We start from the raw sequence: 16,849 nt of genomic DNA on the forward strand, positions 1-16,849 counted from the left end.
TTCAGCAGGCTGCTGCTGCAGAGAGTGGGACTGTGTATGTGGGGGAAATCAATGAGAGAAATCAAAGTGATGCTGCCGGTCAAATACTCAGTGGATTTAAAAAGTACTTTTGCCATCATCGGGTAAGCAGCCCAGATTTCTGTACTGGGAGACACTAGCTGTTACGATCCTAAGCTTCACTGTGATTTCATTATATTTAAGAATGTTAAGTAACACCAGGAATGTTGCTGTGGAAACTGATGTACTGTAATATTACTAGAATAGTATCAGATTAATTCACAGTGCCGTATCATAACAAATCCATGGCAACTGAGGACTTTTAGGTTGACACTAGGCTGCACAAAATTCCTGCTCCAAAAGCATCCAGGCTCAAAGCAGGACACTTACAGTATTTTAGTATGGAGGTGGGATTGTAAAATATTTGTATTTTTTTAAGACAGAAAGAAGAGAATGAGAATTTGGACTGGATGAGTGAAGCCAGGCATTTCTCACTCATCAACTTGGGTACAAGCAGGCTACCACAGCTTCTGCAAACATCCATATTGCCAGTTTGAGGTCAGCGAGAAATCTTAAAAGGGCCTGATTTTTAGAGGTGGTTGCTCAGCTCTTTATGAAATTCAGACTCTTAAAAATGTCACAAGTTAGGAAGCTGAAGTCTCTAGCCATTTTTTGAAAATCTTGGGCCAAATTTAAATTGATAAAAGAGAGAAATTGCAACCAAATGTAACCAAAGCAAAGAAATAATCTACCTAGCACTTATTGTAAAAAAGAGAGTTCCACAAACATTCACACCGATTTAAAACTGAATTCTCTTCAGCTGTGGTTGCACTTTTCTTCCTTTTCTCTTCCCATGAATATTTGTCCAACGAGATTTTATTTGTGTGAATGCTTGCATAAGGCATCTGGGATGGAAGACCTCTGAGAAGCACTTCATGTGCTACAGGATGCATAGTTGTAGAGGCAACAGGTGATCCCTTTCTGCATCAATATTGAAACAGTGATCCAGCAGGGGATGATGGGTAAAGGAATTTGAAACAGAAGGAGGAGCTCTCCCCACACACCAGCCTAGATGGAGAGAGATCCAAGTGTGATGGAACCGGGGTGGGGGGAGAGGGGAGTGTCCATGCAGTACAACTATTACTTGGGGGCAGAGCCCCCACGTAAACTTGCACATGCCCAGGGTGGGCAGTGGGGTGGGCAGAGGTGAGAGTGAGACCCAGAGGAGCTGGAGTGCACTGTGGAGGTAGGGATGTGGCTGGGAAGCAGGACCCCGAGTTGCTGGAATAGACTGGGGTGGGGAATAGGAACCCCTGACTCGTTTCCCAGACTGGAGACAGCGGCTTCCCCACCAGCCAAGTCTTAGTGCGTTCACTCGCTCCCCACATCCTATCCCTCTGCTCCCATTTGCCAGGAGCTTCCACTCCCTCTGTAGAGAGCTGTGGGAGAGCTTTCCTCCTCTAAATCAGTGAGAGGAGGGGGAACTCTCCTTGTGCTTTAGCTCCCTATTGTGTCACAGAATCATAGAAGTGTAGCACTGGAAGGGGCCTCAATTGGTCACCTAATCCAGTCCTGTGGATTTAAGGCAGGGGCTAGGTAATATCTAGATCATTCCTGACAGGTGTTTGTCTAATTTGTTCTTAAAAATCTCCAATGATGGAGATTCCACAACCTCTCTAGGCAATTTGTTATGTTCTTTACTAGCCTGACAGGAAGTGTTTGCTAATGTCCAACCTAAACCACCCTTTATTTAAGACCATTGCTGTAATTTAAGACCATTGCTTCTTGTCCTATCCTCAGAGATTAAGGAGGACAAAGGTTTCACCCTCCCCTTGTAACAACCTTTTATGTACTCGAAAAATGTTATCATGTCCCTCCTCAGCCTACTCTTCTTCAGACTAAACCAACCCATTTTTTTCAATCTTCCCTCACAGATCATGTGTTCTAGACCTTTAATCATTTCTGTGACTCTTCTATGGACTGTCTCCACATTTATCCACATCTTTCCTAAAATGTGGCACCCAGAATTGGATCCAGTACTCAAGCTGAGGCCTTATCAGCGCAGAGTAGAGTGGAAGAATTACTTCTCATGTCTTGCTTGCAACTCTCCTGCTAATACATCCAGAATGATGTTAGCTTTTTCTTGTGTGTGTGTGGGAATAGTGTCACACCGTTGACTCATATTTAGCTTGTGATCCACTATAACTCCAAGATCCCTTTCCGCAGTCCTCCTTCCTAGGCAGTCATTTTCTTTTCTGTATGTATGAAAGTGATTGTTTCTTCCTAAGTGGACTACTTTGCATTTGTCCTTATTGAATTTCATTCTATATACTTCAGACCATTTCTCCAGGTTGTCCATATCATTTTGAATTTTAAACCTATCCTCCAACCACTCCCAGAATGGTATCTTTAAAAGTGTACTTTCTATGCCATTATCTAAATCATTGATGAAGATATTGAACAGAATTGGATCCAGGACCGATCCCTGCGGAATCCGACTTGATAATTATCCTTCCTTTAATCTCTGGTTAAGGGACAGCATGCTAATGAAGATGCCTTGTAGAACTGGCTGGAATTTTGTGGGGAAGAAGAGGTACATAGCTCTACAGAAAATTTTGACAGAAATCAAAATCTCATTTTCATCTAAGTTTTTAGCAGAAAATTTCAATTTTCCATAAAAAACTGAACACTTTTGGCCATTTTTTAAAACTTTTTTTTAAAAAAAGGCATTTTCCACCAAAAAATTCCAAAACAACATTTTGACAATTTTTGGACCAGCCCTAGTATCCTGTATCTTATATGAGATGAAAAACCAAGGATAAGATTATGGAGGGAGTGGTATGATGAGATTGCTTACAATAGGATATGGCCTATCCACAACTCCTATTAGTTAATATTGCCAACGACTGGAGGTGGGACATTAGATGGGAAGACTTGGAGTTATTTCAGATAATTCTTTCCCAGGTGTCTGGCTGGTAGTTCTCACCCACCTGCTCAGGGTCTAACTGATCACCATATTTGGGATTGGGACAGAATTTTCACCCAAGTCAGATTGGCAGAGACCCTGGGTTTTTTCTGTCCTCCTCAGCAGTGTAGGGCGTGGATCACTTGTTGGTTTGAACTAGAGTGAACAGTGGATTCTCTGTAATTAAAGTCTTTTAAATCAAGATTTGAAGATTTCAGTAACTCAGCCAGAGGTTATGGGTCTATTACAGGAGTGGGTGGGTGAGATTCTGTGGCCTGTGATGTGCAGGAGGTCAGACTAGATGATCATGATAGTCCCTTCTGGCTTTAGACTTTATGAGACCTGGCTATTGTTGCTATTAACAACCCTATGGGACTACTGAAAAATATAAATGCTATAGGATTTTAAACATTGGGCATATCTTTCACCTCTGCCTGTGAAGGAGAGTCCAATATAATGTTAACTCTTGTCCTGGACAGAAACAATTCTACAAATGTGTGTGTGTGACAGAGGGAATCTAAGTTGACACTGGGATGTTGCAATGGCCAAACACAGTCATATATATTCCAAAATAACCCATATTTCTCAATGAGATTATAGGAGGTATGTGTATATATATATTGGTCAATGCTATTTATAGATCTAGGACCTCTAAAATCCCAATTGTCCTTCAGCAGATCTGGCCTGCAGTGTGAATTCTACTGAATAACATTGATGTCCTATAAAAAAAGACCCTTTCTTCCAGCAGGACAGGTGAAATTTCAATGCTTCAGCAAAATGTAGTCTGGACTGGGCAAACTCTAGGCTGGAGAACAGGCAAGAGAAAAAACATAGTGTCCTTTATTTATATGAAGTGATTGAATTAATACCTAAATTTACTCATGGAGAGCCATTCTGCCATCAAACCGCACCTAAAACTCTCACTGACCTGGACAGGAGTTCTATAGGTGGGAAGATAGCAGAACATGCCCTTTAGCTAAGGAATTAACAGTGGCATATTAACTAATGTGTTAGTTTGTGTATAGTTAGCTTGTTTGTAATTCTGCCTTCATTTGCACCCATGTCATACCACTGGAGACATGATAGAATCTGAATAAATGTGTATGATAGTCAAAGTAGCAAGTGAAACATATAGGGATCTACTGATGACGTTTAAACCTCAGTGATGCTAATGGGATATATGATGGTGAGCTAGACCCCAAAGTGAGCAAGTTTAAAACACTTTGATCAATGTGTTTTTCTTGTATCTCAGTATAATGAGCAGCCCAAATTCTTACCCATTACCTGACAGCAGTCCCATTGATTTGTTCAGTGTTTCATCACTGAGCAACAGGGATTTACACCCATTTTACATAACAGAATTCAGTTTCATTCATAACAACACCTCAAAGTAAATCCAGCCCTGTTCCTAAGACCATTAAAAAGCAGAGTCTTAAATCTGGTTGGGTTAAAGTCAATAATGTAAAATTGGACTAGACTGAATCATTCTGTGTGGGTGTATCCACTGCCCATGTAATTCTATGTGAGCAGGTTAATTCTACCCAAAAATTGTTTAAGGACAAAACTAATCCTAAAGAATCGGAATCATAAATAATACTGATGGTCTCCCAAGCTGCTTAAAATGTAGCTGGATTTTGATAAATCTGGTGGCCCACATGTTACAGGATAGTATGATTTAACAAGCTTTCTACAGAACATCCACAAAACTATAGACACATCTTACTTGATCTTGATGTTGACTTGGTGGTCTGGAATGGGATAACTTCTCTTGCAGTTTTCTGTCAAAGTCATGTCCATTCTCCAGACGAGACTCCCTGGGCTTGTCAAACCAATCTGTCTCTTCACGGCGGAGGTGATAGGCTTTGAAAACCAAGGACATGTCAAATGTTCTGACGCAGAGTGGAGAGAAGGGGAACAGTTTGGTGCACACAGCAAACATGCACAATGATTATTAATTGGCCATGCAGCTCAAGCAAACTTAAGGCAAAGCTGAAGACAGACTAACTCAAGTAAAATTAAGTAGTAAGTGGCAGAGGAGACAAGAATGAGATCCCATCTGTGTTACAACTGATTATGGATATTTAATATCAAGAAAAAACTCAAACAAGTATTGAGTGCCATAACCACTTTCCTCTCTCTGGGTGCTTAGAAAAACACTGCAGATTTCACACATTTCTGAGGGTTTGTCAACACTTAAAATGCTACAGTGGCACAACTGCGCTGTTGCAGCTGCTCCACTGTAGTGCTTCAGTGTAGACACTACCTACGCTGACAGGAGGTGTCTCCATTTGGAGTAGATAATCCACCTCTCTGCAGTAGCTAGGTTGAAAGAAGAATTGTTCTGTCGATTTTAGTGCTGTCTACACAGGAATTTTTCACACCCCTGACCAACATTGTTAAATCAATCTAATTTTCTAATGTATACTAGGCCTGAGATGTTGCTGAATTTTTATGAATCAATAGTTATAGCAGTGACTCCTTAAAAGACTCTGTGTCAAAGGACATCTGTATGTTCAAGTTTTTTCGGAGAGCCACTGCAAACTGTTCTATGAAAATGGAGTCTGCTTAACTAAATCATTGTTCATCCCAAAACACAGACTGAAAAAGAAGAAAAGCTCACTTTATAACATGCTGGAGAAATGCTGCAGGAATTCTCATTTTAAATCCCATTCACTGGGTCTAGCTGTACAACTTCGTTTATACATTATGAATGTTTCTTGTACACAGAATGCCAGTCAGGCTTTATAGTGTGCAAGGAAAGCAGGATGGAACCGTACGGGTCTGATTCTCCTTCCATTTAAACCAGTTTTATACTTCTCTAAACCCATTAGGCAAGACTCTCAGCCAGTGTAAATAAGCATTGCTCCACTGAAGTCAAATGAACTATGATGATCGATTTGGTCAGTTCCTTCTGATTTGCACCAGTGAGAGATCAGGAGCTATAAGTTAAATACTATTTTTATTATACAACATGCAGATTTTCTTCTGCACGCTCACATATCAATATAAAACAAGATAAACTGTAGCTAATTAGAATCCCCTGGAACATCTGAATTTCATGTTAGAATAATCATTGTACATTTAGCATTGGAAAAAGACATTATTTTAGAAAAATCACCAGGAAATTACAAAACTAAAATAAGGTCAGCTGTTTCTATAGTAACAAGAGTAAATGCAGTTATTCAATGCCACAAAAGGAAATTAAAAATGCAAAACATTGATGTATTTTTTCTATTTCTAATTCTTTAGTAAATATGACTTGAATGGCTTACAGAAGTTTGAAAATAAGATCACTGCAACATTTTAGTATAACAAAGTTATAAATGTGTGTTATTTCCCAAACACAAAAGGGAAAGGCTAGCTATATAGAAACGGATCTTTTAAGGCACATTATATATGAGGTTAAAAACATTATAAACACGTTTAAATACTTTTGCCATTAACGTCTTTAGGACAAATGTATTTTGGGACAAATATCAAGAGGTCAATTTTTATCCTGTATGTGCACAGATCCCTATTGTTAAACTGTTTGACATTATTTATCCAGTAGACCAGCATGGATATAATAAAATGAGATAACAAATGTTGATGTTTGTCCAGATAATGATTAATGGCTTCTAATGAGTCATTATAATCTATTATGTAAATATTCCATAGCTCACAGATTTGTTGCAAATGACTGATTGACTGCATTTATCAGGCTGCTTTATAACTCAGCTCATAATGAAACTCCTTATCAAATTTTCTGCTTAAAAACCAAAGGTCCTGTTCTGATCCAAGATATCGTGTTAGTCTGGATCTGTAAAAGCAGCAAAGAATCCTGTGGCACCTTATAGACTAACAGACGTTTTGGAGCATGAGCTTTCGTGGGTGAATACCCACTTCCTCAGATGCATGTAATGGAAATATCCAGGGGCAGGTATATATATGTGTGCTAGCAAGCAAGCTAGAGATAACGAGGTCAGTTCAATCAGGGAGGATGAGGCCCTGTTCTAGCAGTTGAGGTGTGAAAACCAAGAGAGGAGAAACTGGTTCTGTAATTGGCAAGCCATTCACAGTCTTTGTTCAATCCTGAGCTGATAGTGTCAAATTTGCAGATGAACTGAAGCTCAGCAGTTTCTCTTTGAAGTCTGGTCCTGAAGTTTTTTTGCTGCAGGATGGTTCTGCAGGATGCAGAACTGCTGAGCTTCAGTTCATCTGCAAATTTGACACCATCAGCTCAGGATTGAACAAAGACTGTGAATGGCTTGCCAATTACAGAACCAGTTTCTCCTCTCTTGGTTTTCACACCTCAACTGCTAGAACAGGGCCTCATCCTCCCTGATTGAACTGACCTCGTTATCTCTAGCTTGCTTGCTAGCACACATATATATACCTGCCCCTGGATATTTCCATTACATGCATCTGAGGAAGTGGGTATTCACCCACGAAAGCTCATGCTCCAAAACGTCTGTTAGTCTATAAGGTGCCACAGGATTCTTTGCTGCTTTTACTGATCCAAGATACTAATTCTTAATACCACAATCTGTTTCATCATCTAATCAGGAGAAACCCTGAAACAGAGTCTCTTTCAAACAATTAAAATAATCTTTGCTGGCCTTCTCCCATCAGAAAGCTAGCATGCTTGTGGAATTTCATATGAAGGCTTTTGAATCAAGCTGTGTTTCAGTCAAAGCTGTCATGAATTCTATAATTTTTTTCAAGTTTAAAGGAAACTATTGTGAACTTTTTGTTTGATTATTTGGGTATTTTGCACGCGGTTGGGTGGGTTGATTGGAGTTGGGAATTTCACTGAAAGTCTTGAGAGCAGCCATTTTAAACCCTTGGCTGCATAAGAAGTTATGGCCCTGATCTTGCAACAGAGAGCACACAGACTGACTACTGCACCTGTACAGAGTCCCATTGAAGTCAATGGTTCTATGGCAGTAAAGCAGTCCCCCTCTCACACTGTTAATTGCATGATCAGGCTTTATGTAACAGTGACCTCAGTAAAACCAACAGGGCATCAAAAAATGAGATCACTCAATGGTTAGTAACTGTTTTAATTTCTCCAGTTTCTTCCTCTCCCAGGATATTTTTTTTAGTAGCTTGAAAAAATAAAATTGAGATTCATGGTTGACTTATAAAAACAGCAATGGCAGCATGAAGGTGTCTACAAAGACAAGGCGTGTCATAAACAGATGGTTAAGGGTTAATGTCTCTTTTACCTGTAAAGGGTTAAGAAGCTCAGTAAACCTGGCTGACACCTGACCAGAGGACCAATAGGGGGAAAAGATACTTTCAAATCTTGGTGGAGGGAAGTCTTTGTTTGTGCTCTTTGTGTTGTTGTTGTTCGCTCTTGGGACTAAGAGGGACCAGATGTATATCCAGGCTCTCCAAATCTTTCTGAATCAGTCTCTCATGTTTCAAACTTGTAAGTAATTAGCCAGGCAAGACGTGTTAGTCTTATGTTTGTTTGAGAAAACTTGTAAATGTTTCTTTTTTGCTGGAAGGATTTTACCTCTGTTTGCTGTAACTTTGAACCTAAGGCTGTGGGGGGCCCTCTGGTCTATAGAAATCTGATTATCCTGTAAAGCATTTTCCATCCTGATTTTACAGATATGATTTTTATCTTTCTTTCTTTAATTAAAAGCTTTCTTTTTTTAAGAATCTGATTGATTTTTCCTTGTTTTAAGATCCAAGGGGATTGGGTCTGGACTCACCAGGGATTGGTGGGAGGAAAGAAGGGGGGATGGTTAATTCCTCCTTGTTTTAAGATCCAAGGGGTTTGGATCACCAGGGAATTGGTGAAGCCTCATAAGGCAACCCAGGGAGGGGAAAGTTTTGGGGGAACAAAAAGTGTCCCAGACACTGAAATTCTTGGTGGTGGCAGCGTTACCAGATCTAAGCTAGTAATTAAGCTTAGAGGGGTCCATGCAGGTCCCCCACATCTGTACCCTAGAGTTCAGAATGGGGAAAAAAACCTTGACAAGGTGTTTTATGGCCTATGTGTAACAAAGCATGTCAGCATGTGTCCACCTAAGCAAACCCAGAACCTTCAGGACCACAGACCTGTATTTGCAGCCATTAAGCAGAAGTCCTTTATCCTCAATGGGGAAAAATCAGTAGGGGGAGACAAGATCATATGCTCTAAACCAGTGACGCATGGTAAACATCAGTGTTCATCTCAGACTTTAGGAATTTCCTCATATCTGAATGGTTGGTTTACCAAATTCATCATAGGATTAACACTAATAGCCTCATATTTAAAGAGGCAAAATCTCTCTGAGAAGAGAACCATTAGGATTTAAATTCTCAGAGGTAACCAATAGGAACTACTTCATGTTAATCAAATTAAACAATGTTTGCAGGTTCGGAGCCTTAATATTTTCATACATATTTAATAAACTATGGGATATAATCAATGACTGGTAGCTTTGGGACAAAAAAGATAAAATCTAAGGCTTTTATGGAGGTCAGGGCAATGATTTTATGTTTTATGGAGGTCAGGACATAACATTTCTTGGCTACTCATTGTAAATAAACTTTACCTGATCAAAACATTTGCAATTGTACTAAAATTAGGAAACTTCCATGAGCTCTTTAGCAAGAACACAATTGCTCCATGACACAAGTATCTATAGATGGTCTGTACAGATGTAACATAGTGCATGGCCGACAAAGCAGTGTAGGAATTATTCAAAATTAAAAAAAATATTATAAAGAAGGGAGTTTTCAACATTATGGTATATGTAAGAGGAAATAATTTGATAATTTTAGCTAATTTAGGGGCAATATTTAAAAAAAAATAAGTTTAAAATTAGACTTCTAAATTCATAGCTAGGCACCTAAAGAAGTAATCTGATTTTTGAAAGTGCTAAGCACCCACTGATTTCAGTGCCCACTGTTGAGTGCTTTGCACTTTTGAAAATTACACTTATTTAAATGTCTAAGTATGAAGTTTGAAGTCCCACTTTATGTACCCAATTTAAAAAAAAATATTGACCTAGTGTTTTATGATGTGCTATAATGTGTAAAAATAGCATGACTTTAAAATATATTTGTGTATATTACTCATACAAATGGTCTGGGCTCAGAAATTGCATTTCTACTCCTGTCTGCTACTTGCTACTGCATAGGTATTCCCTAAGACTAACAGAAACTCAAACAGACCTCTCTCTTTTTAGGGAGCAAAGATATTTTAAAATCAGTATTCCATATTACTTGTACTGAAAAATTGCCTCTAAGAGAAGAAATGGCAGCTGTCTTTGGCTAAAAAAAGAAAAAAAGTCATTTTTACAACTCTGATTAGGACTGACTGGAGTAATTGAAATCACATCCATGCAAAGAGACAGATTTAAAAAAAATACAAAGTGAGCTCTTTTATATTGGAACTGGTTTCCCTCAGAAGATATGTTGTAATACTCCAAAGTAACTGTCCAAAACACCACACTCTGAGCTTGCTTAGATGAAGAGTTTGGTATGTCCACACTCTACAATCCTGAGCCAAATAGGTAGGTAGACTTTTATTTTAGGTGCAGACAAGGGTTAGGTGCGCAACAACCTGGGTTTAAATCTACAGTGCATTAACGTGCTACACATAAGCTGGCAGTGTGGACTCTGCTACCGCACACTAAAAGTTCCCGCCTACACAGTGACCTGCTGTCATTTCAAAGTAGAGTAGATCAAAGCGCACTAGCAAACTTTTAGTGAGTGACAGAAGTGTCCACATGGACAGCTGTGTGCGGCACTCTCGTTGCATTGTTAATTTACAGCAGAGCTTGCTACGCAATAACTCTTCTCTGACAACCCTTCTGATTTGTACCACAGAGGGTGCTTGTGTGGGGTTTTAGCCATTCCTATACAACATTGCATCAGTGTTCAAAGGAAAGAGTCTCCTTTCCATCTTTACTTTATGTCCAAGTTGTATGGATTTCCCCACGGCCACCAAGTTATTTGGTTCTGGTTGCTAACCCATATGTCCCATTCATATTTGCACCTAATATCACACCCAGACTTATGCCTATAGTATCTGCATCCAATCAAAGCATCTGCACATTCCTTCACTAGCTTCCTCTCAAGTCCCATATAAAGTTCGTGCTTCACCACCACTGTGGCCCTCAAACAACTCTGTCATTACCAGCATCTTTGTCCTCACTTCCTCCTATTATTCTTTGTGGTGCCTAGGCCATACCCATGCTGCCCTCCTCAATGCCCTCTGTGTCCTTCTCCCATTCTCTTCTTTATGCATTCTCTACTCCATGTCCCTTACATGCAGAATTCTCATCTCCTCCTCTCACAGAAGCTTCAAACATTTCTTACACAGAGATGACAATCCACCAAAGAGAAGAGCTTTGCCACTGACTTTGAGGGGTGTGGGATTGGGTTGCTCCATCTGCTTTGGAACTCCTTCAAGCCAGTGCAACACAAAGCACTCAAAAATAAAATCATCATTAATACTCCTGCCTGTGAATGTGCTCCCTTACTGTGCAGGAATAATATATAAGTTGCACAGGAAGTCTTGTGGCTACATATGATTCCAGAGGGCAACAGATCCAAGATTGTCAAGCACCAGTAAGCTAGAAAGTGTCTTCAATAAAAGGAATGGTAGAGAGCCACCTGTTTAACAAGATTTATTTTTGATTGCCTCCAGAGTGGGGGAACCAGATCTTGGATGAGAAAAGTCAGGGCACCTGTCATGGGGGAGAATATGGTTGCACAGGGGATGGGTTGGGTGAGCCACGGGAGGATGAGAATTAAATAGAAGTCCACTACTTCCTTTCCTCTGCTAGGACATTGCTCCTGTTTCTTCCTAGCCACCTTATGGTTTTGACTCTCCGGACCAAGAAGGCTGAGTCAAGGACTTGAATGACAGGGCTCACTGAACAGCTTTAGGAACAGGAGAAGAGGAGAAGCTGGGAGTCAGCATGTGGCAGGCTGGTTGAGGGGTGGTCCTGCTGGTGCACACACACTTGAGCCAGCTGGCTTTCTATTTAATAATAATTTATCCCGTTCCATTGACTGACAGCTCCCAGTGCTGGCCAATCTGCAAGGCTTTATGAGAAATGGGACAAAGCAAAGTTATTTGTAAAAATGAAATGGCCATTGGGATAAGCTCAGAAAAAAGGGGCAGCAATTGTTCCCAGGGACATGTGGTCGGCCTAATAATGAATAAGTTGTGAACTGAGTTAGAACAAATCTAAAAAGTATATCAGATTCAGAACCAGATCAAAACCAGCCCTTACATCCTAAGTATTTGTCACAAATAAATAATGTAACTGTAGAGTAGTATTATAAACAACTGTGGTTTTATCCATGATCTATTTAAGTACTACATAATAATAGAGGGAAGGCCAACTTTTTATATGGATTGAGGGCCCAATCCCATTCTCTTTAGCTCCAATGCAACTTCAATTAACTTCACTGGAAGGTGCTGAGGTCCTATACAGCCTTATCCTCCATTATACAGAGCTCATCCTGTGATGAGTTGCGTGCGTTCAGTTCCCATCTTCCTTCACTGGGAATTGAGGGCACCCAGCACAGTTGAGAGATACTCAGCACTGTGCAGAATCAGGCCCTTACTGATGAAAAGCCTACCTGCCCTGAAATAAAACTTCAGGGTCAGACCCCAAAATACACAGAAACTTACAGAAAAATGACTTGTGGTTTCACAGTTTACAATAGTGTTAGATCAAATACAGGGAAAGCAAATGTTATTCATCTTCTAAACCAAAATTTCCCCTTTGAATTCAAAATGATACAGCTTATGAACAAAGGTAAGCAACGCTTTTTCAAAATAATAAATCTGGGTTATGTATAAGTACAGGAAGCAACCACCCTTACTTCACAATCATGCAAATTATTCTTTTGTGGTAATTATCGTCACTTACAAACAATATAGTGCATGCAAAATTTTGGGTTTTTTTTATTGTGCAGTAAATACACACAAGAAAAGTTAACGGAGCACATACACTGAAAAGCAGATGATAACTTAAACATGTGCGTTTCACTCTCTTTCAGAGTGACTATGATATTTAAACAGTTTTAAAATGTATTACATTTGACTAGAGTCAAACCAAGTGGATGCATAACTTGCAGTTATTTAGTACTTAACACCAGCTTAACATTCTGCTGTATTTATTTAAACTAAACACTTTTTAATTACACCATTTATAATACATCAGAGAGGTTCCTTCTCACGAACCTAAGTGAGATAAGCTCTTGTGCTTATCTGGCAGAAGTACTGAATGAGGTCCACATAAGACCAGCTAAGCTAGTTAATCCATCAATGGAAGTGAAATATTTTAAGCAAGTTTATTGATGAATGAGGTTACCTTATGCCATCTACGCAATAAATTTTCTTACATCATCACAATTCTGAATTCACAGAAGTCCACATGACAAGATATATTTTAACTGACCAGCTTTAGAATACTAATTTGCTATCACATTAAACTCTCTACAGTTCTAATATACAGTACTGACTTTTAGCACATAATACTATTGCTCATAAGGTGTAATTATAATTCTGTGTGCCTCAGGAAGTTGTGTTACTGATTCTTGAGACCCATAATTAACTTTATGCATCCAGTTTTTCTTACAAGATTCAACTGTTTTTAAAACTTTAGGGGCCAGGTCAGCAATTTTTCAAGAGAAACTGTGTAAAAAAGAAACAAAAAATTCAACAATCAAATTTCAAAGGATGAAGCCCCATGTAAGGACTGAAGAGAAGAGTAAATGGGGCACACTTTATATACATATTATTCTATTTATATAATGCAGTTAGAAAAGTAGACACTGACAAATAAAAAGAAAAACGCACAAGCAAACCAAAAGGAAACCCAAACAACAACAAATGGTGTGAGCGTACTATTGTATTGAAGCATCATCCAGAACCTCCTTTTAGAGTAAAACAAAAACAAAATTAGAAAAGAGAGATACACAAAAGATGCACAAAGGAATAAGAAGAACAAGTCCTTGTAGGATGATAAAAATCAGACGCATGCATAGAAATGAGGATTTGTGTTGTGAGAGTAACATAGCAGTCTGAGGCCTAGTTTACCTTCACTGTCTGACATGGCATGCTGGAAGTCATCCATGATGAAGGCTATATCCCGGTCATACCCACGAGTTCGTGATTCTTCCCTCATATGTTGCTGGACCTCAGGTAGTGAATGGCTTGATCCAAACTGCTCCCGGGTATCTGCAGATATTGGTGGCAAGGGTCCAGCTGCAGCTCTTGCCATTCCCATTGGCTGACCAACAGGACTTAAAGGGCTCTCTTCCTCTGAGTTCTGTGCTACTATTGGGATCCTTCCCCTGCTTTGGCTAATAGGTAGACTTGTAGGTTTAGTTCTTCCAGAGGGAGCTGCATGACTAAAAGAAATATCTAATGGTTCAGACTCCTGGGCTTTCAGTCTTAAAGAAGAGCTAGAGGAATCTCTTTTTAATGATAAATCAAGTCCATAGACTGAAGAGGGTCTAGACGAGGGCCTTGATCTACTGCCACCACTATAGGACTTGTCAGCTTCATCTTGTAATGTGGATCTCATTGTTGGACCTAGTGTGGTCCCAAGGCTGGCTCCAAGGGATGATGTCAGTGTTGGCCCCATAAATTTCTGTTGGTCTGTGATATTTTTTCGGAGGCCAAAAGTGATATCATCCTGAAGAAGCCTTGCCCTGGAGGTGATGCCCCCAAGTGATGAAGTACTAGAAGTCATATAGCTTGAATAATCAGGCTCAAGGTCTCGACTTTCCTGGATAGGTGAAAACTTTGACAGTTTGGGGTCCATCAAAGCCTTCTTGTGCTTTGACTGCTTTTGGTAGAGGAGGGCTGCTGGGAGCTGCTTGGCTGCTTGTTTCTCAAGTGTGAGCCTGCTGATGCTGTATTTCTCAGATTTGGGAAAATGCCTGTAGCTGGTATCTGCATGGTAATACTGAGAAAGGCCAGCAAGGTGATCGAGACTTTCTGCACCCCTGCGGAACTCCTGCTTGATCTGATGTTTCAGAAGCTTTAGCTCATAAGGATCTTCCATTGGATCTTCATCTGCTTTCACATAAGTATGCAATCTAGAAGAAGTTTGCAGTGGTGCTAGGTAGTCCGTCACTTCCTGTGCTCTCCGGGCTTCAGTGGTTCGAAGAAGTCGATCAGTTTTTGTCAGATCCTTCTCATGGAGGCTAAAAGCAGAGCTCATTGCTGCCGTTCCCTTTGTAAGCTCTCCTATATCATCCAGCAGCACATAGTTTCGTGGCGTGTGATGATGGTCTATGTCTGCATAGAATGAATCTGCAGATATGCTTGATATGGGGCTGCTCGCCATGCTGCTTCTCTCATCCAGCCCTATCCTTAAATCCAAGGTATTGTATTTGCTGCCAAGATGGGAAACTGCATAAGTAGTATCAGTGGAAACAGGTGCTATCATGAGAGGCTGATTACGAATCACATCATAGTTTGATGTTATCTTAGGCTCCAAATATAATGTAGTTTGCCTTGGCTTTTGCTGTATCACCATCATTTGTGATGGGAGCTGATACGATGACTGTTGGGTTGGTGGAGGCTGAGCTTGGGGAGTAAAGGACATGGTTGCCACAGGCTGGAAGGCTGACTGGGTTTGATAGGGTGAAACCTGTTGATGATATAAAGTCTGCTGTGGTTGGTAATGTGACTGTTGTGTATACTGAGTTGGTGCTTGTGTAGGGAGAGCAGGAGAAGAATATTGATATTGTGTATAAGGGCTTGTAGGGGGAGCAAACTGAGTTTCTGGCTGGGTCTGCGGTGGCATGAATTGATTAAATTCTGTCTGTGGCGCAGTTCGTGGTCTTTCCAAGCCATGCTGGGCTTCCATTCTAGTAGGCCTGGTATTATTAACTTCACTGTCCGACATGTAATCACGTTCTTCTGCTACTCCTTGGAGATAGGCACGCTCTCTCTTTTCTCTTTCCTTTAACAAGGCTTCTTTCCGCCTATTGATGCCCATTTCTAAGTATCGCAGTTTGGCATCTATTTCTTTTTCTTCCTCATCTAGCTCTGCTTGTTTCTTCCTAAGCTTGGCTGACTCTCGTTCTACCAGATCCAATTCCCTGTCTATATCCTGGAGAATTTTAGCTCTGGCCATGGTGTTGGTTCTACAGATCCTTCTGCGTGACACTGACCCCACAGTAGTGAATGCTGACTGGGTCCCTGTGGTAGCATCTTCTGGAGGTGGGTTGGGTAGAGTCCTCTTTACTTTCTTCTGGGTGCCCGAAGTTATAGCTGAAGAACCTTTAGCCTATAATAAAAGAAACAAAACTGAGTCACTATTCTGGAAACTTAAATTCTAATACACTGCAGGCTGGTAAGAACACTTTTCAGCATTGCTTCAGATCTTAAACATATGCTATCCCTGTTGTAGAGGAGTTTGAGACATCTGAAAATAGGCAACAGAAAAAGACATACAAGGGTGTATTCAGAGCCTGTTTAGATAAGTCATCTAATTCAAAACAGGGCAGGCACCAAAGAATTGCCACTGATTCTTTACATGGCATACCGGCCTAGGACTTATTCTTTATTAGTTTAAGGTTCAGAATTGTTCTGTCAGCTCTACTGCAGTCCCACTGAGTTTCTGATTTGCCATTTTATTCTTATACTCTGACACACAGTGAGTATCTGTATACACACATACATATAAACACACTCCCTCCATACAATATTCTCATGACAACTCTGAGCCAGGTCCTGAGCACATGCTAAGCATCCACAACTCATACTGAAAGTCAGTGGCTGAAGCAGCTCTTTATAGACTCATAGACTCTAGGACTGGAAGGGACCTCAAGACTGCCAACACAACCCATTGTCAGGTGGAGAACTGGAGAAGCTGTGACTAACCCTCCGGAGAGTGGTTGATACTCTGTCCCCATCACTATTGACTG

General features: G+C 40.3%; 1 protein-coding gene across 7 annotated transcripts in view; it reads right to left on the minus strand.

Moving 5' to 3' along the window:
• The window catches only part of PCLO (piccolo presynaptic cytomatrix protein), a 540,429-nt gene that overhangs the window by 183,774 nt on the left and 339,806 nt on the right, over nucleotides 1–16,849 (minus strand). For all 7 annotated transcript variants that reach the window (XM_030560944.1, XM_030561095.1, XM_030561007.1 and 4 more), the window contains 2 exons: nucleotides 14,004–16,209; nucleotides 4,686–4,822 (listed from right to left, as the gene is read on the minus strand). In XM_030560944.1, the coding sequence (XP_030416804.1) occupies nucleotides 4,686–4,822; nucleotides 14,004–16,209 (2,343 nt within the window). The remainder of the gene's footprint in view (nucleotides 1–4,685; nucleotides 4,823–14,003; nucleotides 16,210–16,849) is intronic.

Source organism: Gopherus evgoodei, chromosome 1 (assembly GCF_007399415.2).
Source record: "Gopherus evgoodei ecotype Sinaloan lineage chromosome 1, rGopEvg1_v1.p, whole genome shotgun sequence".
Classification (NCBI taxonomy): domain Eukaryota; kingdom Metazoa; phylum Chordata; order Testudines; family Testudinidae; genus Gopherus; species Gopherus evgoodei.